This window comes from Lepidochelys kempii, chromosome 1, assembly GCF_965140265.1.
Source record: "Lepidochelys kempii isolate rLepKem1 chromosome 1, rLepKem1.hap2, whole genome shotgun sequence".
Lineage (NCBI taxonomy): Eukaryota > Metazoa > Chordata > Testudines > Cheloniidae > Lepidochelys > Lepidochelys kempii.
In genome coordinates this window covers 293,725,787-293,753,100 of record NC_133256.1, presented here as the reverse complement: position 1 = coordinate 293,753,100, position 27,314 = coordinate 293,725,787, and the positions used below count along the sequence as shown (strand labels likewise).

Here is a 27,314-nt window from a genome sequence, read left to right as displayed (position 1 = left end):
CCCCGTCTCTTGGCTTTGCTATTGTAAATCCTGCTGCTCTAATGGACCGTTTTCCTCAGAACTGTCCATCCATTACTCATAATAAACTTGGCTGCCTCAACTTCTGACCCCTCTTCCCAAACTGTCAACCTATTTAACCTTTGTTTTCCCTGTGTTATATTCCTTTCTCATCAACTAAGTATAATTCCTTGCCTAGTTAAACTGTATTTGATATCTGGGCTTCAGTAAGGAAGGACAGAAGCTGAGACACGCATGTTTGTTACGCACTCATAGATGGGGTCTTTGAAAAGTCATAGTAGCCAATCAAAAGAGAAGGCCTGATTGTGAAACTCTCTCTATTGCGAATGGCTACTATTTTAGTATAGTTATTATGAAATTGCTATACGATTGACAAGTTTCTTTTGCTCTGGATGGCTGATTGTGCTTGGCAGCCAGATAATAGAGATTTCCAAACAGTACCAAGTTTTAAAACACTGAGCCCATACACATTTCCATTTCATTTCCAGTGAGCTAAGACCCAATCCTGCAACTTTTACTTATGTGGAAAATAACTTGGGACTGGTATGCATGTAATGGGGATGTCTCATGTGAGTAAAGTCTACTTGTGTGAATGATGGTGGCAGGATCAAGCTCTTGGGGAATGGGAGCCGAGGGTGCTCTACATCTCATAGGATCAGGCCCAAAATAAAATATGGTGTCAAGAGATAACTGATCTGGCAAATCAGTTGCTGAGCACCTTTCTCCAGTTTTCTCCTGTTACTGTGAAAAGCAGTGTGTCTGCCTATTTTTGCTATGCACATCACTGGGGACCATTTACCCCACTGTGCTCAGTCCGTGATGGCATCCACATCAGCCTGAGGACATGTGCTACCAAGGGAGACCAGTGTTTATTTTTAAAATATTTGTTTAGAAGAACATTTTGCCCTTACCACCAATATTCTGCATTATAATCGAAACAAAAGCACCATATTTTCCAGGCCATCCAAATGCCTTTTCACCTAGTTTTTCATATATTAGGGAGCCTAGAAGCAAAAAGAAAACATGGTGGACTGTAAAAAGGCACATTATTAAACATATTTAAAGGAGAAATATGTGCATGCAACATGAACATTCAGTTAACCAACAGTGTCCTCATACCTCCTTCTTTTGAGGTCTTCAGTAAAAGGTGAACTGAATAGAGTGATAATATTGCTATGCTGAGCAGTAGGATTCTGTAAGGAATAACGGAAATTAGAATCTTGAAGCTGACAATAGAGATAATAAATTGACTTAACAGAACATATATTGAGTTGCTCTCCATCACTTTAATATGTACATTATCCCAAAACCAGTTTGAGTGCTGGCGACATTGGCCAGAAGGCAGAGGTAAGCTTTGGCTGTAATTTATTTATACATCCTCTGGCAACCTGAACATGCATGTTACACCACCTTAGTTTGCCTCTAGAGACTTACTTAGACTCACTGAGGCACTAATTCTGCATTGTCCTGCAAAGGCAGATTCCTGCACCCACGCAGAGCCCCAGTGAAGTCAATTGGATTCCACATGAGTGGGCCTTCCAGGATCTGGGGCCTTAGACTCCCACTCATTTACTGACATTGTAACTTAACCCTCTCTACTTACCTAGCACCTCTGAACCACCTGAAAACCATAACAACTTCAATGGGAGCTGTTGGCTACCCCCTATGTTTGAAAATCAGAGCATTTGGCTGCCTGTGAACTGTGGAGCCTGAGCTTAGGAGCTCATATTTGACACTATGGATATATAGAGAGATCTCACGTAATGATCAGGGATAGCAAAGAGCACTGTATGACACTGGAAATCTTGCTTTCTGAAAGCATACAGCACTAGCTTCTAATCCTGGCTGGCAGGCTGTGAGATACTGATTCTTGAATTCATATAATTCTGACTACCCTCAAGCTTCCTCCACATACTATTTCAGTTCTACATGATTTCAATGGCTGGTATTTTGAGAACTACTGATGCAAGAAATTAATGCTTTATGTGACTTTTTCAGGACAAATATCTACCAGCAAATATTTCCAACAGCTGGTGATGGGACACTAGATGGGGAGGGCTCTGAGTTACTACAGAGAATTCCTTTTCAGGTATCTGCCTGGTGGGTCTTGCCCACATGCTCAGGGTCTAACTGATCACCATATTTGGGGTCTGGAAGGAATTTCCCCCTGGGTCTGATTGGAGGAGATCCTGGGGTTTTTCATCTTCCTCTGCAGCATGGGGCACAGGTCACTTGCAGGTTTAAACTAGTGTAAATGGTGGATTCTCTTGAAATGATTATTTGAGAACTTCAGTAACTCAGCCAAGGTTATGGGTCTATTACAGGAGTGGGTGGGTGAGTTGGTAGCCTGCAATGTGCAGGAGGTCAGACTAGATGATCATGATGGTCCCTTCTGGCCTTAAAGTCTATGAGTCACTATATTCTGGGCAGCATACTGCTCACCACCTTGCCTTCAGCCTGTGAAAAGCTCCTATAAACACTGCATGACTGAATTGTACATAGTTTGGGGGAGATATTCTGGGGTGCTCTATGTAGCCTACTCCCTTATTAACCAGAAGATTTGTGTGAAAAATCCACATGGGAGTTAATGCTGATCATTCTACCCCATTAAGAAAGGTACGTAAGGAATCGAATGATAGCAAGGCTCCTGAATTAGCTATAGTACAAGAGGAAAGAGGAACTGGGGTCGGTGTAAAGGTGCTGGTCCACCATGCAGATCCTTAAGATCTGTGTGGTGTTGGGACCTGAGTTCCTTGTGGATTTTGTAGAGCTGTGGAATTTCAAAGCCACATCCCCTGTCCCCTCCAAGCAGCTGCAAACCATTCCCCCATGTGGGGAGAATGCAGGGGAGGGTGCTACAGGATTAAACTTTCTGAACTTTAGAAACCTTTCTCCCCTCCTCTGTAAAATCTCACTGAAAGGGAGCATTTGGGCCATCTCTGAACAATACATTAATGACCGTAAATATAACCTGAATTAGGATTAGTACAGTAGTTTTCATTTGGCAAATGGAATTTTTCAATCCTTTTGAAAGCTAAAGTCAGAATCTATAAGTACAGGATTATGTACAGCAAGTATATGTCTGACACTGAAGTAATGATATCCTCCACAAACTTGTCTGCTTTTAAATTAGATGCTCCACCACAAGAAGGGAGATTGTTCTCATTCCCAAAGTATGAAACTGTGATAGGACAGAAAGTGAGCTGCTGGGTGGAGAAAGGGGTTTGTTTGTTTTTTATTAGATGGCACTATTTAAACATTATCCCAGTCTAAAGGTGCCAATTTTTACTTCTGCCAAAGTTAACATGACGAGGCTTCTGATAGCGTTTGTTAAATTTAAGATTTGTTAGGGTTCCGCACGTTGAAAACTGTGGCTAACAGTTAGGATTTAGAAGATGTAGTAGAATTTTTTTAGCCAGGGCTAATATACAATGGAATAGAGATACTTCATAGCTGGGTTGGTTATTATTGAACACCCTAAGGAAGAAGAGTTTTTGAACTCTAAAGAGTTTTTTAAAAAGCCTTTCAAAGTTTCTTGGCTCTAGAGCACTCCCTTTTAAAACCAGTTTCCATTTCTGTGAGAGCAAATGCTCCCACTAAGACATTTAACTACCTGATTTGCAGGTGCTGTCAGCTAGTTAGCCATCCAAGTGGTAGCATCTGCACTCATAATTAATTTCAGGCAAAAACTCTGCATCCAAAAATAGGAGATGCCATTCTCTCTTGGGATCTAAGTATACAGTTTCAGAACCTGCTACAGAGTTTTTGTTACACAGCTTCCAAAAGTCAAGAGGAATCACACAGAGAAAACTCTGCAAGTTGATCTGAAGGTTTACTATTTTTCCTGTAATGTAAAGCAATCACCCACACTGCATTCTAGGCTTCCTACTAAACAAAGGAGGATTAACATTAAGGCCCACATAAACAACCAGATTATAAAACTAAAGCCACTTACTAAAGTGGGACAACTTTTAAATGTTCTCTCTCAACCTGATAGGGGTAGCCAGGGATGTCTGCACATAGATGTCTGTTGGTGTCCATCAAAGCATATGCTGTGTACATACTGTATGTCAGCGACATGCCATTTCTGTCTTCAGTGGTACAGACAGACTTTAGAGAGAGTGGCTGACATTAAATATTGGTAAATATGTAGCTATATTTGCATTCAGCCCCTACTTTCTGTTTTCAGGGCTAGAGTTATATGGGCATGAAGTATTTTTCCTCGGTCTCGACAAAGTTATAATTATAAACATATAAATAAATATATACTTTACTGCTTGTGTGGAATTGCCTGTGCTGAAATAGTGGGAATGCTGCTGTTATTTTAGGAGAAAGAAGTACACTGTCCTTCCAATTTTGGTTTTTGACTGGACAATATAAATTCCCAGCAATGAATCTAATACAAAACACAGCTGAAATTAGGGTGGTTTATCATCATTAGACAGAGTCTTGCAATGCTGTTAAAATGTTTTCATTACTGGAGACCTTAAAAATCTCTTTATCTATAAAATGTGGTTCTTCACGTAAGCATTTTTCTCTAATCACAGAAACACTGATAGCTCGCTAATTATATTCTCCCCACTTTTCTGACCACTTTTGAATACTTACACAAAAAGTATAATTCCTGTGTTGGCCATGGCATATGACAGCCCTAAGATGCCACTCCCCATGATGGCATTGCTCAGGTTAAACGCTGACATTCCAAAGGAAGTAGTTCCTGGATGCTATAGAAAATAACAAAAATGGTAGTTAAGTTGTGCCTTAATGAGTGCAATGTAAAACTGTGCTTTTTCAAGTTGCTGGCTTTCCCTTCCTCTGTTCTGTTGAGTACTATGGATGTTGTCTTACCACGCTGCCTGATCTTACCAACATTTTTTACTACAGAACTAGTACTTAACATTTAATACTTGGTTTCAGAGTAGCAGCCATGTTAGTCTGTATCCGCAAAAAGAAAAGGAGTACTTGTGGCACTTTAGAGACTAACAAATTTATTTGAGCATAAGCTTTCGTGAGCTACAGCTCACTTCATCAGATGCTTATGCTCAAATAAATTTGTTAGTCTCTAAGGTGCCACAAGTACTCCTGTTCTTTTAGGAGCCCCAGCTACCTCAGAGGGCTTACAATCTAAGTATAGTACTATTATGAGAACTCCCTTCACTTCAAGTACTGTCAAGGTAGTATGTGTTTGCAGCATCAACACCAGAGCTTTTCTTTTGTCCAAATGGGGTGTAGAGTTATGTCCATACTAACAACCCTTCAAAATGAAACTGCCAGCAATGACTACAGTTACCCAGCGTCACTAAGAATCATAAATGTCATCTTTTTTGGTCATAACAGGCCTGAATAAAGAAAAATACCAATATATAAAAATGAAAAAACCTAGCTCTTTGGGCTGTATTCTCATTTACACCAGTAGAGTAACTTCACTTTGCAGTGAATGACTTGGAATTTTTATTAAATATTTATACTATAGTAGGGTTCAGGTTATTTTATAGACCACAAAACCACACGAAGAAACAATCCTCCCTCAAAAAGTTTACAATATAAGGTCCTGATCCTGTAAAAACTTAGACCTAGATTCACAAAAGTATTTAGGTGGCTAAACTGCAGATTTAGGCACCTAAGTCTGGGTTTAGCCATCTAAAACCCAGTTTTAGGCTCCACAGTGATTCACAAAGCTCCTACTGAACTCCCTTGGCACCCATATTGCTCCAGTAAAAGTTCCTGAGACACCTGTGTTTCTGTATTTGGGCATTTGCACTGCTGCCTCCCTCTAGGTGTCTAGTGCCTGTCTCCCAGAATGATTCACAAAGCAGGGGAAAGATAAGCATTGCCTGGATAAGTCATGTTCAGGGATTGATCTGGATCAGGCCCCTCAAATGAGTTCACACAAGCAGCTGGGACCTCCCTCTCATAGCTTTTAGACCAGTAATTAGGGTATTCACCTAGGATGTGGGAGACTCCAGAGGGGGAGAAGGGATTTGCCACCTTTCAGGTGAGTGCTCTAACCACTGGGCTGTAGGATGCCCTGATGTAGGGCTCCCTCAGTCTCTCCTGTTGAATCTGTTCCACTCTGAATAAATGATTAGAGTCAGTGGAGCAGGGGACTGGATCCAGGGTCTCTCACATCATGGGTGAGTACTCTGCCCACCAGGCTACAGAGTCATTCTCACTCACTTGCTCTCTCTCTGCTCTACCTCCACCCCAATGACTCTTTAATTTTTGATCCACAATGGAATAGGTTCAACAGGAGAGACTGAGGGTCTCCCACATCAGGATAGCCTGATGAGAGTGCTCCATCCTCCGCCCTTTAGCTTCTTCCAAAAACAGCATAGGCACCTGACTCCAAAGCGGGTTCCCCAGCTCTGAATCACTAGCAGAGGGGGCCTCCCTGCAGTCTGGATTTAGGCACCTATCTCTGAGAGAGAGGCAGGACTTAGTGCACACCTTTCCGTTCAGCATCTCCCATTGGCTAGCTTAGACGGCTTCCTGTCTAGCATGCTGGCTTTTGTGAATCACAGTCTAAGAGCCTAACTCAGGCTTTCTGGATTGCAGTGTGTTCCTGTGATTTTCTAGATGCCTAAAATATAGGTGCTGTTGTTCAGCATCCCAATGCTTAACTCCCTTTGTGCATCCAGGACTTAGACACATTCCTAACTTTGCCCATGGGAGAAGTCCTTTAGAGTTCAGTGGGACTACTTGTGTGTAAAGCTAAGCATGTATACACTTGCATGATTGGGACCTAAGACTGGTGTAAATAAAAGGAGTACTTGTGGCACCTTAGAGACTAACCAATTTATTTGAGCATGAGCTTTCGTGAGCTACAGCTCACTTCATCGGATGCATACCGTGGAAACTGCAGCAGACTTTATATATACACAGAGAATATGAAACAATACCTCCTCCCACCCCACTGTCCTGCTGGTAATAGCTTATCTAAAGTGATCATCAGGTTGGGCCATTTCCAGCACAAATCCAGGTTTTCTCACCCTCCACCCCCCCCCCCCACAAATTCACTCTCCTGCTGGTGATAGCCCATCCAAAGTGACAACTCTTTACACAATGTGCATGATAATCAAGTTGGGCTATTTCCTGCACAAATCCAGGTTCTCTCACATCCCCCCCACCCCCATACACACACAAACTCACTCTCCTGCTGGTAATAGCTCATCCAAACTGACCACTCTCCAAGTTTAAATCCAAGTTAAACCAGAACATCTGGGGGGGGGGGGTAGGAAAAAACAAGAGGAAATAGGCTACCTTGCAAGGTAGCCTATTTCCTCTTGTTTTTTCCTACCCCCCCCCCCCCCCAGATGTTCTGGTTTAACTTGGATTTAAACTTGGAGAGTGGTCAGTTTGGATGAGCTATTACCAGCAGGAGAGTGAGTTTGTGTGTGTATGGGGGTGGGGGGGATGTGAGAGAACCTGGATTTGTGCAGGAAATAGCCCAACTTGATTATCATGCACATTGTGTAAAGAGTTGTCACTTTGGATGGGCTATCACCAGCAGGAGAGTGAATTTGTGTGTGTGGGGGGGGTGGAGGGTGAGAAAACCTGGATTTGTGCTGGAAATGGCCCAACCTGATGATCACTTTAGATAAGCTATTACCAGCAGGACAGTGGGGTGGGAGGAGGTATTGTTTCATATTCTCTGTGTATATATAAAGTCTGCTGCAGTTTCCACGGTATGCATCCGATGAAGTGAGCTGTAGCTCACGAAAGCTCATGCTCAAATAAATTGGTTAGTCTCTAAGGTGCCACAAGTACTCCTTTTCTTTTTGCGAATACAGACTAACACGGCTGTTACTCTGAAACCTGGTGTAAATAAGACACATCTGGCCCCACTGTTTTAAACTGATCACATTAAAGTCTGGCTGTAAACTGAAATGTGACTAAAACTGGAACTGCTGGGTGTGTGTTTATTTGCTCCTTTACAGGTTACAAGATTTCTTTCTAACTACCTGAAAGCTTGAACATGAGATTTAAAATTCAAGCTTCTCTATCATTAGCAGTAATAGATATTCTGTGGGCCAAACATTACCCTCAGTAACACCTGTGTAAGTCAATTTAAAGCTAATAGTTGTTACTGGACCTTCTGGGCCAATGGGCTGGCACAGAGTTATTGAGGGCAGCATTTAGTCAAAGGAACCTTTACTATTGGGGTTGGCAGGGAAGAAAGAAAGACCCCCAGCTCAATTATCAGAGGCTAGAGTGAGTTTGCAGGGCTGGTAGTTGGAAAGAAAATGCCTGTGTACATGTAAACAGAGCATATTTTATCTAGAAATCACTGAGACACAATCCATGTAGAAGCTTGTGATGCCATGTTTATAGCAGAGTAGAGCCACGATTTAATACTTTAAACGATCCAGGCAGCCAAATCGTAACCACTCGACTAAGGCAGAAATAAACAGAATATGCTGGTAAGATTCTTTGGTGAGCTTTGCAGTAACGCTGTTTACATTTGCAAAGAGACTCATGTATATTGTCCCTACTTTCTTATATTCCTGTTTCTATTACTTAAAAACTAATAATAAACTTACATATTCCTCCTGATAGTCTGCCAATTTCTTTTTGCCCAGAAATCCATTTGGAAGGAACTTCTGACTTTCTGCATCATTGTTAGCAAATTGACTGAACACAAAAAAAGAGCAAAATAAGAAAACAATAAAATAAGTTTACTACGCACAAGAGACTAAGGGTCCAATTCAATGCTCACTGGAATCAATGGAAAGACTCCAACTGCATCAGTCAGGCCCTGTATTCAGAAGTCCTTACTCAGTTTTATTCAGTGTTTCCTCTAGCAAAACTCCCACAGATGTCAATGGGAGTTTTATTGAAGGAAGCACTGAATTAAAACTGAATGAGACACTCAGGATTGGGCCTATGAACTTTGTTTAGTTTTAAAAGAATCTAAACCACACACGGCAGATTCGTAGCTTTGAATGCACTTCCCAACTTCTGTCAACAGTGCTGTCTTCCTTAGCAGCATTTTCCTTCCCAATATCATATGTCCTGTTCATTTTATTTACATTCTTACAGGCTACCCTTTACCTCAGAAGCCCTGTATAGCCAAGTATCCACCTCTCCATGTCTAATCCCTCCTCAAAACAGATTTCTGTGAACCCTATTACTGTTAACCCCACCCTGGAAGAATTGCTATTATTTACTGATATAAAACAAAACCACTTCCCACCAACAAAATGTATGTACCATATCTAAACTCTTATGTATAATTTGTCTTTAGATCTCGATCCTATACTCAGATCTGCTAGCATAGAACCCCTAGAACACTCTAGAGGTGCAGGGATCAACACTAGCAAATTTAATTGCAAGACCAGGGCCTTAAAATAGAAGATACTGATATGAACCTAAATGGAACTACAGGATCAAACACACCTGGGGAATATTTGAGTGGACTTTCTAGGTAAACCTTATCTTTACAGAGGATCAGTGTGAAATCCTAGATCTCCCCTATTTGCCAAAGTTTGGATCCAGACCTGAACTTTGGCTCATGACTGTGTTTAGGGGCAATGAAGAAATATCATATTATTTAAGAGTTAAATTGAATTCTGGAGCCATGTGTGTCATCTAAGAACAATGGCCAGGATTTTCAAATGTAGGTTCCCAAAGTTATGCTCCTACCTCCATATTTTGGCATTTAATGATGCGACCTGATTTTCAGTGTTGCTCAGAACCCTCCTGTTCCTACTGATTTTTACTGACGTTTTGCCTCAGTAAAGCAGGACTTAAAATTGTGATGTTTCTTAACACTCAATATTAACTTTAGCTCAGAGAATCATTGGATTTCTATTTGATTTCTTGGTCTTAACGGAGACATTCTCCAGAAATTTTTCTATTAATAAGGAGTAGAGTAAAAGAAGAAATAAACTGCTTCTCTGTATAAAACTTTCACACTGAAATTGTATATTTAATAGGCCATTGCTTTGTCTTGAAATTAGTTTGAAGACTACATGTTTTAAAACTAAGAGACCTCTGATTATATAAATTGCAAACAAACAATTTTGAGTGAAAACAATGTGCTAAAACTCAGTAATTATATGAATCTAGGTGTCAGAGAACCCTGTAATTGCCTTTATAAATATACAGGTATTATGAGAACTGAATGTTTATGATATTGGACAGCTTGTGTTCAGAGTCATGAACTGGACAGTCAGTGCTGGCAAATCTCAGCACAGATTTTTACCAATGCATCTCACTATTGACCTTGAATATCTCAGCTATTCTACCCACAACGATAATCATGTTAAAGAGTGCAGTGATTTTGTGATTTGGGGAATAGCCACTAAACAATCAAACCAGTTTTAATTTGTGACCTAATCTGAATTTAATTTCAGGATGCCATAAGTGAAATCCTGGTGTATCGCATGTGTTAGTCTTTGATTACCTCTTTTTAGTCTGAACATAAACCCCTTTTTATTTAAGTACATACCTGCTAATAGTAGCTTTTTCTGGATCTATTATATCCGTGTAGCTGTCTTCAATGCTTTCTCCGCTATTGCTCTCCTCATCAAGTTTGATGTTGACATTTTGCAGTTCCATGCGATCCATTTGAGTGGTCAGCGCTTTCTAGCTTCTACAGTGTAAACAATACTGTACCTTCTGCTTACAGGTTCTCTCCACCATGTGTTAACTTTCAGAACACTCTGTTCTGCAAACAGATCACAAAATAACTCATTAGAATTTTCCTCAAATTAGATAAATGAGTGTGATTCCCTCTGTTTGTGTTTGTTCTTCGTAATAACATTAAGGGAGGCAACTGCTGCAGCTTGGGAAAATTCTGGATAAATACAAGCAAAATACTCTTTTTTTTTTTTTTTTTTATACAGCATCTTTCCACTCAGTCTTTCTCAAAATGTAAGACGACAGACCTACACAATAGGTTTCCAAGCTCTCCTAGAATAATAATAAAACACAGGTATATATAGTCTATCTATAAAAAAACTATCACTGTAAACAGATTTAATGTAAAATCTGGGAAAAATTATTTTGTTTTTTAATTGATATCGTGGATAATCATTAAGATGCACCCTTAACCTGAGATTAACTATATCAGGGTTGGGTTGTTGATAGGGAAATGCTATATATAAACTTTACTGACCATCATATGAAGACATTACAGTCAAATTATTTTTCTGAAGGAAATACTTGGTGTCTGGAAACATATATTGCTAGATAAGTATGGCTACATGTTAAAAATAATCAAGCTGCTGCTGGCTGCACAATGCACTTCACCCTATCACATCTCAGTTTAATACTTGTCCATCAAAACTTTTAGATAGTTTATATAATTTAAAACTATCTCTCAAACAGAATTATTACATATTTACATAATTTAATATGCCTTTAGTCTCATGAGAGGGTCTGGATAAATAATAATAATCATCTGGATAAATAATTATCTTTTTATATGGCCCAATATAAACCATATACTCTATAATATAAATAGTATGATGATTTGTCTTTGGCATTAACATGAGTTTATACTTACAATCTCAGTTTACAGATACACTTTTACATTTGTTTACTCATTCCCAAGTTTCATAATATACCACTAATATTATGCAGTTGTACAGCATTTTTTTTTCTGAAAGTGCTTTACCAAAATGACTTAATAATAGTATCCCCATTTCACAGATGGGGAAACAAAGGCATAGAGAGATGAAGGGACTGGCCGCAAGTCATATAGCTGGTTACTGAACTATGGACCCAAATTCTTTATCCTTGTGCCTCCCAGTATAACACATTAAAAGAATCCACCATATATTTCCTGAGTTGTGTACCAGAAAATAAAATACTGTATTCTTAATGCTATAACTAAATGCCTAGAAACATTGCAGAATACAAATTAGTATTAAAAAACCCAGCACAAGCAGCATTCTATTTTTGCTTTACTCTAGCCCTAAGCATGCAATTACTTATTAAAAATTCTCCAGTTTTTGCATTCATGGATGTTTAGTTCCTCACTTAATTACCAAACCTTCACTAGTCTATATAGCCATTAATATACCATTCCTAACATCTGCAGTCTCAAACTTATTTTTAGCAGCACAACATTAAAATGTGTGTGTAAAATGTAAATGTAAACTTTAAACACCAACACTGGAGCTAAAATTAACCTTGTGTCAAAAACTACAATAAATTACCTTACTCTAGTAACATTTATTTTTATCTAATAATTGAACAGCAAAAGAATATCAAGGTGTTTTTGCCAATTTCCTACCAGAGATAGTTGCTCTGTTTATTCCTTTCTGCTGCCACTCCAGCACTTAGACTGAGACTGATTACTGAATCTGGCATTAGGTCAGAGATAGCTAGGCAGGCTTACATTCCAAGGGTCTGATTTTGCCCACTGAGGACATGAATAACTCCAGCTGAAGTAAAGAAAAGAACTGGGTCCTTGCTGAGACAATGGTAAACTCATTCATAACAGTACCTCTAAAACCAAACTTTTTTGCGTTCCAAGCAGCAGATTCATATAGTATCCAGATGCTTATTTTAAATCTATATCTAAGAAAATCAGGCAATCGAACACAACCTGCCAGTGATGAAGAAAATCTCTGTTGTGAACACTAACAAATGCTCACTTTAGCAATATTCTTCCAATTGTATCACCCCTGCTATACTGACTATTTTAGTGTTGAGGAACAAAGAGAACAGTGCAGCAGAAACATTACCATGGATTAATTTACACAGAGATTAGGTTAAGAGAGAAATTCTGTATTGCACAGTCTGTACTATATTTGGAAAGGAAAGAAGAATATGACAGAAAATATGTATTAGGGTATAGGTTCTATTTTAAAGGCTGATCCTTCAAACACTTAAGTGAGTCATTTTACTTATTGTCTCAAAGGACTATAAAATTATTTATGTTTTAAGGATCAGGTGCTTGGTACTGAATCATCATCAATTTTAGGTCCCAATCCTGTAAACACTTACTAATGAGTGTAGTGCTTATTACCACAAGTAGTTCCCTTAATCTTCATCAGTGTTTGGGGGATTGGACCCTTCATTTGTTGAAATCCTTCTCTCCAGGTCACCAGTCTTGCAAACTCTTGCGTACACACGAGTAACTTTGGGCATGTGAGTAGTTCCAGACTCCATGGGAATATGCACATGCCCAGAGCTACTCTCATTCATAAGGGCTTGCAGGATCAGGGCCTAACTGAAGACTAGCACATTGCTGCACCTCAATTCCATGGGCATTTATTTTGAAAAATTTTAATCGGTCACTCTGTCAGGATAGCGTTCCTTACTCTGAACACTTCTCATACCTAATGAAATCTTAAATTGTAGTTTGCAGTCCTGTTGTAGCTGTGTTGGACCCGGGATAGAAGAGAGACAAGGCGTGTGAGCTAATATCTTTTATTGGACCAGCTTCTGTGGATGGAAGAGACAAGCTTTACAGCTGAACAGAGCTGAAGAAGAGTTTTGTGTAGCTTGACAACTTGTCTCTTTCCCCAACAGAAGTTGGTCTAATAAAATATATTACCTCACCCACCTTTTCTCTCTGAAATTGTATACATCTTTATTTAATTAAAAAGACTACTAATTAATATGTGTATATATATTTTGTTGCTACCATGTATGTTGCAGATTACAGACTTTTTACAGTCCAATCCTTAGGTCCCAGTCCTGCAAATATGTATATGTAACTTTTTACTCATATGAGAAATTTTGTTGAAATCACTGGGAATACTCATGTAAGTAAACTTGGGCACTTGCATAAGTATTAGCAGAATCTAAGTTATTTATTCACATAATTGGAAGGTCAATTTTTTTCAGAAATTTATAAATATTTCCAAGGCATGTTTTATGCAAGGCACTCAATGCATTGAAATGTTAGTTAATCTTACCCAAATCTGTGTGGAATCAGTTATTTATTGAGCAAACTTCTGAAATATGATCACCTCAGACAAGTAACTACAGGCAAACCTATTTTTAACTTGTATCTAGGGTGGAAAAAAATCCTGCATGTTCAAAATCTCTGATGCACTTCACCTTCAAAAGAATCTATTCACATAAAATACACTGTTCACATAAAATCCCAATCTTCCAATAGCTGGCCAATATGTCAAAGATGTAAACCAGATTTCACATACTCGGCTGCCAGCCACCGCTGTGTATTGCTGTTGCTACCTTAAGAAGTACAAGCTACAATGTTTAGAAACAATGTCTTTTCCCCCACAAAGCACTTCTAAAGGCACAGGCATAAAAAAAGGGAAGAACTGCAAATGCTATGCTAAGCGGCAGTATTATAAACCAGCTCCTTTTTCTATTTTAGACCACTACTATTTTTTTCCCTTAGGTATAGATGTCAGAAAAGTCTACTAGCTTAACTACGTTCCTTAAATCCAGCTATAACATGCCTAGGCTTTTGCTGCTTCTTGTGGAACAAGAAGGCAGACTGAAACAAAAGGATGATTTTTTTCTTTTAAGATATTACATTAAAATGAAAATATTGGACGCACAAAGCATTACCCCTCTAAAGCAATATTTCTCTCAAAACCTCGTGTCAAGTTCATCTGCTTTGCTTTAGAATAGAACATAATTTTTAAAAGATACTCAGAAAATGTGTTCAAATTGCTTTTTAATATGTAATGAAACAAGAAAAACATGAACTTGTTTTTCCATTTTATTTCATAGCAATTTTGATTTACTTTCTGTGTTGCATGTAGGATTATGAATAAGTTGAGGTTTATCAATTAGGTTTATCTGTGACCTTGCCTTATTTGCCTAACAGTTGCATTTTCAAGCATTTTGCAATGGCTAGTACTTTTATGTCCTATCACTGTATATGAATCAGTAGATTTTCCTGACTCTTAGTCTCAACGACAATGCATTTAAAGAATTAATGTTGTTTCTAAAGCAATTTGAAGACGAAAAGTGCCATAATTGCTACCTTAAAATAAACACACAATTAAAATGAACAATTTATTTTCATATTCATTTACTTACTTGAATATTAGCCAGGTAAACCAAGAGTCTTGATAAAAATTCTCAATAGTTAACCAGAGGCCCTAAAAGAACACGAGCATATCATTCCTAATTAACTGGTCAACTTTAGAAACCTCCTGTTGTTTCATTTCTTTCTTAGATTTGATTTTCTGCCCAAAAAAGGGGACTGAATTTCATGCCTGCTATAAAAACAAATACACCTGCTAATGCCAATTACAACTACAGTATAGCAAATCTTAACTGCCAGTTCTTCACTCTTCATTTAAATTTACAAATGAATTACATTTGCACAAAGTTTTCTCAAATTCTTCAGCTTAAAATGTGTTAAGTGGAAGAAGTATACAATAAAATGAATAGACATTGTAAAGGTACATTTTTAGGTTTACCTCCAAATCAAACACGTTATCTTGCTTGCTTGCTTGCTTTCTAAGCAAGTGATATCTTAACTTGCACCTGTAATAGAAAGTTGGCTCATCTGAGTCCTTGTGCAGCTGGACAATCATTTAAAGACAAATGGGAGTGTATCAGATGAACCAATCAGCAACAACGATACCCCAACACCTCCCATTGTCAAACTTGCGTCAGCTCTTTTAAAAAAAAAAAAAGGTAAATCAATTTACTGGTGCAATCAGTCATCAGAGGTATTTGCTCTCTGAGCTTGGCGTTCTAACAAAACGCATATCTGCAGAAAGTTTTACCTAGACTTGTGTCATAGTCAGGATGATGTAGATTACCTTGTTATTTTAGTTTGCTAATCTCGATGCTCAAGGAAGAGATACAATATTTTTAAACTAATTTTTCATCAGCATCAAAGTTACAGTTACACAATTTAGTTATGAAAGTGAGTGACAGTATGGTTTAGGACCTATAGCCAGGGCATCTGTGTTCTCATTCCCAGTCTACCACTGAATTAGGTCCAGATCCTTAACTGAGTTCTCCCTAGGCAGGATTGGGGCTATAGGGTGTGGTCTTTGACATATTGTTTGGCCTGTGTTTGTGGTAGTTTCCCCATCTGGAAAATGGTGACTATTTACTGTAATTATTTACCTCCTAGGGCTGCTGCAAGGATTCATTCTAATATATGTAGTGCACTATATATGGGAAGTATTTAATATTATTTATTTATTTGAAACGCATACTTGAGGAGAAGCTACGTTTCAATATATCAGTTACACAGTTTAGGATTTGTGCTCCATTATCTAACTGAATAATAATTATAATAATTCTTAATAAACTATATGGGCATAGTGATCAAACCACTGATTGTATGTTAGAGAAGATGCAAGTTGGAATGGTTTTTCATTATTTTAATTTTATGGAAAGGATTACACTCACTCGATTAAAATTGGCTTTGTAAATACACACACCCAGTCTCTCTCAGTCATTTTTGATGGGGGAGAGCTAAGTCATACAAATAAAAAAACATTATTGAAAACCTGTCCAAAAGAGCTTGTGTCATTTAAAAATTTAATAGGCCCCAGTCAACTTAAAAATCACAATTCTGCCCCAAAATGTTGTAACTACTATTGTTACAAGTAAACCCTATTATTACTGTAACTGAAAGAGATTAGAGGAAAAAAGTATTGATTTTCAGTTTGTTTACTTTGTAAACTGGGTGTAGTCAGTTTTACCATTTCCCCCTATTGTTTATATGGTGTTTTGTGCAGCAACAGGGGAGAGAAAAACATTTCTTTAAACAAATGAAAATGTGATTGCAAACCACAAAACCTGGCAGGGGAATTCAGCAATAAACATAGTATCAACTCAGGAGCAGCTGTAAAAATTACTTTTAATTATTTTTTGACCTAACGGAAAAAAATATATATCAAGGTTAGCTTTCATTTATTTTTTAAATACCAAGAACATGAGTTCTACCATTTAGTAATTTGCCATGACCTTCTATTTATAGCCAAGTTCGGAGGACTCAAAAGAGTGACTTTCTTTTCTTTCTCCCACAATCATAGCGATGCTAGCCTGCCCTTATTAATGGGTGCATTATCATTGGATGGAGCCCCTAGGACAGCATCTGGTCACTTAACTCCAGGACCAACTCCCAGACCTACCCCTGAAAAGATGAGACAAGGTGAGTGAGGTAATACCCTTTATTGGACCAACTTCTGCTGGTGAGAGAGACAAGCTTTCGAACTTACACAGAGCTCTTCTTCAGGTTTGTCTCTCTAATATCCTGGGATCAACACAGCTACAACAACACTGCATACAACCCTGAAAAGATGTCCTTTCAGAGAAAGCTTGTCTGGTGGTCATCAACAGTCCAAATATCCATTACAGATCTTATCTGTTCAGGAGGTTTGACGTGGGCCCTCAAACGTGGAAAGGCCAGAAGATGGAGGCATCAGCTCAACTATCTTCTGTACTTGCAAGGTTTTGTATGCGGAAGAGCTCTGTTTCTCTGTTTGAAAACCGAGTTAGTGCTATTGGTGGTAACCAGTGCCAGTTGGTAAGCCTTAATACTTGACAGCACGTACAGTCTTCAGCTGGGTGAAGGATCAGGTGGGTCCTCTCAGCCGATATTAGCAGTACTTGAAATGAGGAATGGCTTGCAAGTGCAAACAAAATGCCTCCCACACATTCACAACTACCAGGACTTTCAGTTTATGTAGGCCAAACCTCATTAAAGGACCTCACAACAAAACCTAACAGCCATGTTTAATAAGATAAGAATTTGTGCCATCGTTTGAATGAACCATTGGCCAATCAAAACTTGCTTTGATGACAGATGATGATATATAATATTGATGGGATAAACCACATTATAGTTTGAGCTTGTGGGGGTCCTAATGGTGCAGGAGGTGTTTTCACCAAAATACAAACAGTTTGTCCTTGCTTCCAGAACGTTGCATTTTGTTAAATGTTTTAACTATTATTTCATTAGCATTTTCACAGGACAATCCACTCTCACCTGTAATTTCTTTTTCTTTTAAAATTCAATTAAAATATGCCCATTTTGGGCCAATGTTGCACTTCTGACTCGCATGAGTAGTCCCATTGCTAAACAGCACTGCTTGTGTGTGCAAGGCAAGCAGCATTTGACCCAGAATGAAAATGAGTCATTAGTTACTTTAAGTAAGGTACCATTTTGATAAAGACTTGGGTCCCAAGTCTGTGGTTCTTTGCACTAGCAATATTCCCACTGAAGTCACAGGAGGTTTCACTGGACAACAGAATTGGGCCACCACTTTCTAACAACTGTCATCACACAAATGACCAAAATAAAACTTTAAAGAAAAAGCAAACTTTAATTTTGTATAATAATTGGTCCTGTTCATTAGTGAACTATAAGCCTATCTGGATATTAGTACAGATGTCATAAAAGGATCTCTCTCTCTCACACACACCCCAATCCACATTTTAAAAGGATTAGAATACATTCTCTCTAGAGGGTGTTTCAGTCCTAGATAAATCCCATTCTATACTTTATGTCAAGCAATATATAAAGAAAGGGCCAAATCATGTATTCCTTATTGAGGAATTCAATGGTCCATTGATTTCAGTGGGAGTTTTGCCTGAGAAAGAATCATAGGACACAACAGATCTTCTGATCTTGGTCTATACAGTTATGTACATAACAACCCACACAGTGAGAGGGAAATACACATTTATTTAAATGAACCCCTGTTAATACTTACAATTTTGAGGAACAAAATCAAGAATACTTGACAAGTTTCACTAGCTTTTCTGTCACAAAATGACCTTCAAATATTCTGAGGGAAGCAGCAACATTGAATTTCTCACATTGAAAAAGTGAGAGACTTTGGTGGAACTCAGAGTCTCCTGTAGAATATTAGTCTTTTCATCACCAAGTTTGCACCAGTCCCTTTATAACTGGTTTCACAAAGCAAATGAAAAGAAGAAATATCCAGGAATATTCCATATTGAGGAATGTCCACAACAGATAATATAAAATTTGGGTGATTCACCTTTACTTAAGAAAGCTGGTTCCTCATATTCAGCACTAATTTCTGAATTGTGCTATTATAGTCATATTTCATATATATTAATGTATTTGCCAATAGACCTTTGGCAGTTAGGTTTCCATTTTAAGTGTGATATAGATGGCCTACAATATTTGTTTATGACATTACAATGCAGAGACATTGTAATGAGCCATGATGTCACCAATTATAAGGATTTATTGTTGCTAGATTCTTCAAGCAGAAGTTAAAAGCAGATAGTGAGGACATACATTAATAAATGCAAAATATTTAAAAGCATATTCAGAAAATAAATTGTGACTGAATGCAAAACATGTTCTTGTTTGAATGCTTCCAGTAACAGACATAAATGTACTCTCTAGGTTTTCACCCCAGGGCTTCTTGTTGTTCCATCCCCTAAAATAATAAAGACTACTTCAGTGAAGCCAATTTTTCAGATAACTTGTTACAAAAATATATTCTTTTTGCAGCACACTCAAGAACATCCTACATTGTTAGGATGATTATTATTGGCCCTGATCCTGCACTGAGAACTGCACAGATGCAGGGGGTCCTCCCAGGGGATTCTCATTGCAAGCTTCTGGCTATTATTTGTATTCTATAAGTGTCCATGATGTATTAGGTGCTTTATAAAAAGAAAGAAAGCAGTCTCCGTTCTACAAAAAACAGACATAGCTGTAAGGTATAGGAACAATCAACAAGTAGCATAGCTGGGTGGTAATTGGGCAGTATTTCTGTAATTATTTTATTTATAAAGGTATGTAAATAAAATAATTACAGAAATACTGGGATATGATGTATAGGGAACCCCAAATTACCCTACAGCCATGACTTGATAGTTACTTGCAGATATTACAGGCCTTTTACATCTGTCGATTTTGAATTGATACTCTAGCTCCCCATTCACCAAATCGTTTCACACTACACCATGTATTTATTCCAGAGAGCTCCCTTTTGTGGTAACAAGAGAACAAACACCTACGTTTTTCCCTTGACCCCTTTCCCAAACTCATGCAATAGTTATGGCTGAAAGCTAACTTGAAGTAATGATTTCAGCAATTGAAGGGAAAGGACTATTAGATAAATGAATTTTTTGGAATGACATTTTGGGCTAAAGTGTGGCTTTTAATCAGTGTCCTTGGTAGTGAGTGGTGTACAGACCCAGTAACTCAGCAGGAGCATTTTGTCTCATGCAAATGTAATGCCGACAGACCCCCCGTCATCAATGGGCGGGATCAAACCTCGGACCTCTGGAGCTCAGTGCATGAGCCTCTACCACCTGAGCAAAAAGCCAACTGGCTGTTTGCTAAGGCTGTAGAACAGACTCATTAATTGCTTTCTCTCTCTCTAAATGGTTTCGGTGCCACTACAGGGGACAGAACACCACACCCAGGAGGTGCGTGGGTTACATACTTCCTCTAGCTGAGGAAGCGCGTCCCGAGCTTCAGAGACTTCCGAGTTAAAATCCTGGACGAGCCCCCTCTTGTAACACTGACAGACCCCGGTTGTCAAGGGGAGGAATCAAACCTGGGACCTCGGGAGCTTAGTGCATGAGCCTCTACTGTGTGAGCTAAAAGTCAACTGGCTGTTAGCTAAGGCTGTAGAGCAGACTCATTAATTGCTTTCTCTCTCTCTAAATCAGGGGTGAACAAACTATGGCCCGGAGGCCACATCCAGCCCTTCAGATGTTTTAATCTAGCCCTCGAGCTCACGCCGGGGAGCGGGGTCCAGGGCTCCGCGTGGCTCCCAGAAACAGAGGCATGTCGCTCCTCCGGCTCCTAGGCATAGGCGCAGCCAGGGGACTCCGCACGCTGTCCCCACCCCAAGTGCTGCCCCTGCAACTCCCATTGGCCAGAAACCTCATTTCTGGCCCCACCCCAGAGCCCTCACCCCACCCCCCAATTTTGTGAGCATTAATGGCCCGTCATACAATTTCCATACCCAGATGTGGTCCTCGGGCCAAAAAGTTTGCCCACCCCTGCTCTAAATGGTCTCGGTGCCACTACAGGGGACAGAACACCACACCCAGGGGGTGTGTGGCTTACACAAGCTCAGTGTCTTTGGGAGCAGAAGGGAAATTGCTGCTATGCCTTTCGAAAGGGTGCAGCTTGGATTCCTGTCCATGTGGGGCAAAGTCTGCTGGCTGGTAGAGAAGTGACAAGATCGTCGCTGAATATTTTCTCTTCCATCATAGACTCACCAGGCTTTAATGTCATAAGGGACCATCATAATCATCTAGTCTGACCTCCTGCACATTGCAGGCCACAGAACCTCACCTACCCAATTTATAAGGGCTAATAACAAAATTTTGTGGCAGACTATTACCCTGAGCAGTGCTTGTGCCTCTCTGAATGCAAGGACTGTAGTTATGCCTACATGTCATCCTCTATCCCACGTATGTACAGGCTATCCACAAACTGGCCTTTTCTTTTTCAGTCCTACTGTGAATCAGATAATTTTTTGCAACTTACTAAAACAGATAACTATTAGTCTGACCATTCTTCTTCTTGAAGACACTGACCTACCTTTTCTATTTAGGACTCTTTACCTTTTCTATTTAAGATGAAATGAGATCTAAATCAGTCAATGGAAACAATCTGAATTCCTTATCGTTAGCAAAATCTGCAGTAGAGTAATACCACTGTTTATACTGATTTAGCATTTTGAAAGTGTAATATATTGTAGCACTTAGGATATAGACATACATTATAATTATTAGAACATAAGAATGGCCGTATTGGGGCAGACCAATGGTCCATCTAACCCACTATCCTGTTTTCCAACAGCAGCCAATGTCAGATGCTTGAAAGGGAATGAACAGAACAGGGCGATTATTGAGTGATCCATCCCCCTGTCTTCTAGTCCCAGCATCTGGCAGTTAGCGGCTTAGGGACAGTCAGCATGGGGTTGCATCCCTGACCATCTTGGCCAATAGCCATTGATGGACCTATCCTTCATGAACTTATCTAATTCTTTCTTGAACCCAGTTATAGTTTTGGCCTTCACAGCATCCTCTATCAACCATTTCCATAGGCTGACTGTGCCTTGTGTAAAGAAGTACTTCCTTTTGTTTTAAACCTGCTGACTATTAATTTTGAGTGCCCTCTATTTCTTGTGTTATATGAATGCGTAAAAAATGCTTCCTTATTTACTTTCTCCACACCATTCATGAATTTATAGACCTCTATCATATCCTCCTCTCCTCCCTCTGTTGTCTCATTTCTAAGCTGAATGGTCCCAAGCTTTTTAGTCTCTCCTCATATGGAAGCTGTTCCATACCCCTAATTATTTTCATTGCCCCTCTCTGTGCCTTTTCCAATTTTAATGCATCTTTTTTTGAGACAGGATGACCAGAACTTCAGACAGTATTCAAGGTGTTGGCGTATCATGGATTTGTATAGTGGCATTATAATATTTACTGTCTTATTATCTATCCCTTTTCTAATGATTCCTAACATTTTGTTAATTTTTTTTATTACTGCTGCACAGTGAGTGGATGTTTTCAGAGAACTATCCACGATGATTCCAAGATCTCTTTCTTGAATTGTAGGCAACAGCTAATTTAGACCCATTCATTTTGTGTATATCGTTGGAATTGTCTTCCAATGTGCATTACTTTGCATTTATCAACATTGAATTTCATCTGCCATTTTGTTGCCCAGTCACCCAGTTTTGTGAGATCTCTTTGTAACTCTTTGCAGTCTGCTTTGGATTTACTATCCTGAGCAATTTTGTATCATCTGCAAATTTTGCCACCTCACTGTTTACCCCTTTTTCCAGATCATTTATGAATATGTTGAACAGCACTGGTGCCAGTACAGACCCTTGGGGGACCCCACTATTTACCTCTCTCCATTCTGAAAACTGACAATTTATTCCTACCCTTCTCCTGCCCCACCCCATCTTTTAACCAGTTACTGATCCATGAGAGGATCTTATCCCATGATTCCTTACTTTGCTCAAGAGCCTTTGGTGAGGGACCTCGTCAAAGGCTTTCTGAAAGTCCAAGTACACTGTATCTACTGGATCACCCTTGTCCACGTTTGTTGAACCCCTCAAAAAATTGAATAGATTTCTGAGGCATGATTTCCCTTTACAAAAGCTGTGTTGACTCTTCCCCAACAAATCATGTTCATATGTGTATCTGATAATTCTGTTATTTACTATAGTTTCAATCAATTTGCCTGGTACTGAAGTTAGGCTTACCAGCCTGTAATTGCCAGGATCACCTTTGGAGCCTTTTTTAAAAATTGGAGTTACATTAGGTATTCTCCAGTATCTGGTACAGAGGCTGATTTAAGTGATAGGTTACATACCACAGTCAGTAAGTTCTGCAATTTCAGATTTGAGTTCCTTCAGAACTCTTGGATGATTTAATCTGGTCCTGGTGACATATTACTATTTAATTTATCAATTTGTTCCAAAACCTCCTCTATCAACAACTTATTGTGGGACAGTTCCTCAGATTTGTCACCTAAAAAGAATGGCTCAGCTGTGGAAATCTCCTCTGCAGTGAAGGCAGATGCAAAGAATTCATTAGCTTTCTGCAACAGCCTTGTCTTCCCTGAGTTCTCTTTTAGTACCTCAATCATCCAGTGGCCTCACTAATGGTTTCACACTCTTCCTGTCTCTGATGTACTTAGATTTTTTTTTTTTTTGCTGTCAGTTTTTGTGTCTTTTCCTAGTTACTCTTCAAATTCTTTTTTGGCTTGTCTAATTATACTTTTACACTTAATTTGCCAGAGTTTATACTCCTTTCTATTTTCCTCAGTAGAATTTGACTTCCAATTTTTAAAGGATGCCTTTTTGCCTCTAACCACCTCTTTTTATGCTGTTTAGCCACATTGGCATATTTTGGGGTCCTCTTGCTATTTTTTTAATTTGGGGTACATGTTTAATTTGAGCCTCCATTATGGTTTTTTAAAAAGTTTCCATGAGGCCTGCAGGCATTTCATTCTTGTGACTGTTCCTTTTAATTTCCATTTAACTAGCTTCCTCATTTTTGTCTAGTTCCCTTTTTTGAAGTTAAATGCTACAGTGGAGGGCTTCTCCCCACCCAAGAAGGATGATATATTTAATTACATATGGTCACTACTACTGAGCAATTCGGCTATATTCACTTCTTGCACCAGATCCTGTGCTCCACTTAGGCCTTAATCAGGAATTGCCTCTCCCCTTGTGGGTTTCATGAGTAGCTGCTTCAGAATGCAGTTATTAATGGTGTTTAGAAATTTTATCTCTGCATCGTGTCCTGAGATGACATGTACCCAGCCAACATAGGGACAGATGACTGGGTACATAGACAATGATAGTGCTTCAGCTCTGTATCAGGCGCGAGGGCTTAGACGCTTACAATCTAAAATAAAGACAAGGGGAGAAAAAAAAAGAATGGCCTGAGAGACCTGTGGATTGTGGCAATTTACAAGGTTTCCTTGTTTACTTAAATTAATAGTTAGAGAGGTGAAAGTGGGGCTTGATTCTCATTTATGGTACAACTCCTTTACACTGTTTTGGCAGTTCAAAGGGGCCTTAGTGCAAAAGAGATTCACATTGTTGATCTTTACCCTCTGGGAAGGATAGCCCAGTGGTTAGGGCACTAACAGAGGACTTGGGAGACCTAGGTTCAATTCCCTGCTTAGCTACAGACTTCTAGAGTGACCTTGGGCAAGTCACTTAGCCTCTCGGTGCTTCAGTTCCCCATCTGTAAAATGGGGATAATCCTACCTCACAGGGATGTTGTGAGGATAAATACATTAAAATTATGAGGTGCTTAGATACTATGGTGATGGAAGCATATATGTACTGAAGATAGATTGGTTATTAATTAATAGAAATAATGATAAAATTTAAAGTCTTGTAAAAATACAATGGGGAAAAAAAACTACCCCAGAAAATGTAGTCTAATGTAAAAATATTCTATTATGTTTCTTGTTTAAACTTTTAAAATTTCAGTTCTGGAAAGAGTATTTTTCCCTGTCAGTTCCATGTATTTGTATTACCCAACAATCTCTAACTCCCATGGTTAGTTGCTTTATGTAATGCTTCATCAGCTTTTACAGCAATAACAGAGAACCATATGGCTTATAACAAAATATTATTCATATTATTGTTATTGCTCATTATTATTATTGTCATAGGAGACTATCCCTGGATGTGCATTTTTTCCCTTTAAAAAGAGAAATCTGGCTCAGCTCTTTAGACTCTACATCACATTTAGTATACTAACGTGTTTTTTGTATTCTTTTTCTTAACCTGTGAAAACATGTTTTTGCTCTGATCAAACTGAACGTACTATGAGGTTTGCCATTCCTCATCCAACTATTGATCCATCAACTTCAGTCACCTACCTTGACGTTGGCCAGTGTCTGATGTTTTAGAAGAAGCAATCTTGCTCTTAAGATCTAGTAGTTCCTCTAATTCTGAGAGGTTCGGCATGGGGGCAAGTTCCTTCCTGACTCCTAGACCTAAAACATCAAATCTTATTCCACTGTGTTTCTCCGTTCCTTTTATACTATAGGTCCTTAAAACTCTTTGAGGCAGGGACTCTCATGTACTGTATGTTTGTACAGTAACTATCACAGAGGTGGGCAAACTACGGCCGGTGGGCAAACTACAGCCTGCGGGCCACATCCGGCCTCCTGGACCATCCTGCCCAGCCCTTGAGCTTCCGGGCAGGGAGGCTAGCCCCCGGCCCCAACCCTGCTGTTCCTGCTCCCCCACAGCATGGTAAGGAGGCAGGGAGCGGGGGGACTATAAAAAGTTTATGTGGCTTTGTAGTAAAATGATTAACTATTTATTGATGTTGTCACAGACACACAAGATTTCATAGATTCCAAGACCATTGTGAGTCTGACCTCCTGTACAACACAGGTCATAGATCTTCCCCAAAAGAATTCCTAGAGTATATCTTTTAGAAAAAACATCTAATCTTGATTTTAAAATTGACAGTGATAGAGAATCTACCTTCTAAATTGCTGCAGTAGTTAATTACTCTCAATTTATGCCTTATTTCCAGCCTAAATTTGTCTAGCTTCATCTTCAACTTGCAGAAGCGGTTGACTTATTGCACATGTGGTTAATATACTGAGTCAATTGGTTTAAGTTTTTTTAAAACATTACTGTATCTGCATTGGATATTGGAGTCTCTGCCCCATCTGAGCTCTGCTTGGATACAGTGTAGTGTCAGCTAGAAGCAGCTTTAACTTACACCACCTCAGTGACCTTACCCCAGGAGGACAAAAGTAGGCAGCATAGCAGCTGGCTCTACTACCTTCTCCAGCTATGCACTACTGGGGAACTTCCCAGCGCTGCGGGGATTTTCTGCTGGCTATTTATGACCAGTCTGAGTCCACTTTCAACCGTACAACGTGGATTTAGTGACTGGAGGATCTAGCTCATTACATCTGGATTGGGTAAATAGGATCAAACTAATTTTCAAATGCCTTTGTGTCTGAGATAGAGAAAATGCTAATGTGAGAGTTTAAACCCATCTATGTATTGCTAAAGTGCACTTAATTCATAACATATTTTATCTTATACATGATTATATTCAAAATTATGTAGCAGTAATTCCTAATGAAACATGATCCAGCCGAACTGTTCTTTTAAATCAAACAGTTGTCTCAACCTGTTTTAACATTAAAATCACTTGTCTCATAAAAGTTTTAAAGTTTCAGGAAATTATATTAAGAATAATGATCAGTATAACAGCATTATATAAAACAACGACATCAGTTCGTTCAATAAAATTCTTCAACTTAACTGCAATATTTTGGCACAGTGACTGAGATGATTGTTTTTCTAATTAATTAAAGACCGGTTCATTTAAGCAATTACATTCTTTGTCCACAACAAGCACATTTTTAATTAGTGAGCCCCTACTGCTATCAAAAGGCCTTCATTATTTGTTTTTCATTCTCTCTCTAATCCTAAAATAACAAAGTCCCTGCTCACCAGAATTCTTGAGAGAAAGTTGATTTTGGAATTTTGTTAATGCTGTGACTTCCTGGAGATCTGCAAATCTTTTCTTATCCAAAAAGTACCATCACTAGCTATTAGGGAATAATCTAAATTAGACCTGTAATGTTTTAGCTTTTCCATCTATATTATTTTTCTCTTCAATGGCCTCTCTAGTCTCTTGCAATCTAGGAATAACTTGGACTGGTGGGCCTTTTAAAAAATGTAACTAGCTGTCAGATAGGCAGTGATGAGGGAGCACATATTTATTTTAATGTTGGGGTATCACCTCGAAAGGTATTTTCTTTTGCCTTATCAAATGTTTCTGTTCAGTTGTTGTTCTTTGTCATAGCTTTAAAAATTTACAGTTTTGTTTGCATGTCAAGCCGTAGTTCTTTTAGTAACAAAAAT

The 27,314-nt window shown here is 38.9% G+C and overlaps 1 protein-coding gene across 6 annotated transcripts in view; it reads right to left on the bottom strand.

Moving 5' to 3' along the window:
• SLC38A4 (solute carrier family 38 member 4) overlaps positions 1-27,314 on the bottom strand; it is a 62,425-nt gene that overhangs the window by 13,439 nt on the left and 21,672 nt on the right. For 2 of the 6 annotated variants that reach the window (XM_073327973.1, XM_073327976.1), the window contains exons 2-6: positions 10,469-10,687; positions 8,559-8,649; positions 4,627-4,742; positions 1,138-1,211; positions 930-1,022 (exon numbers count right to left, since the gene is read on the bottom strand). In XM_073327973.1, coding sequence (XP_073184074.1) covers positions 930-1,022; positions 1,138-1,211; positions 4,627-4,742; positions 8,559-8,649; positions 10,469-10,587 — 493 coding nt within the window. In that variant the 5' untranslated portion in view covers positions 10,588-10,687. Of the gene's footprint in view, positions 1-929; positions 1,023-1,137; positions 1,212-4,626; positions 4,743-8,558; positions 8,650-10,468; positions 10,688-12,259; positions 12,312-14,994; positions 15,057-15,380; positions 15,507-27,314 lie in introns of those variants that run through there. The other 4 variants (XM_073327974.1, XM_073327977.1, XM_073327972.1 and 1 more) reach the window with 4 other exon arrangements.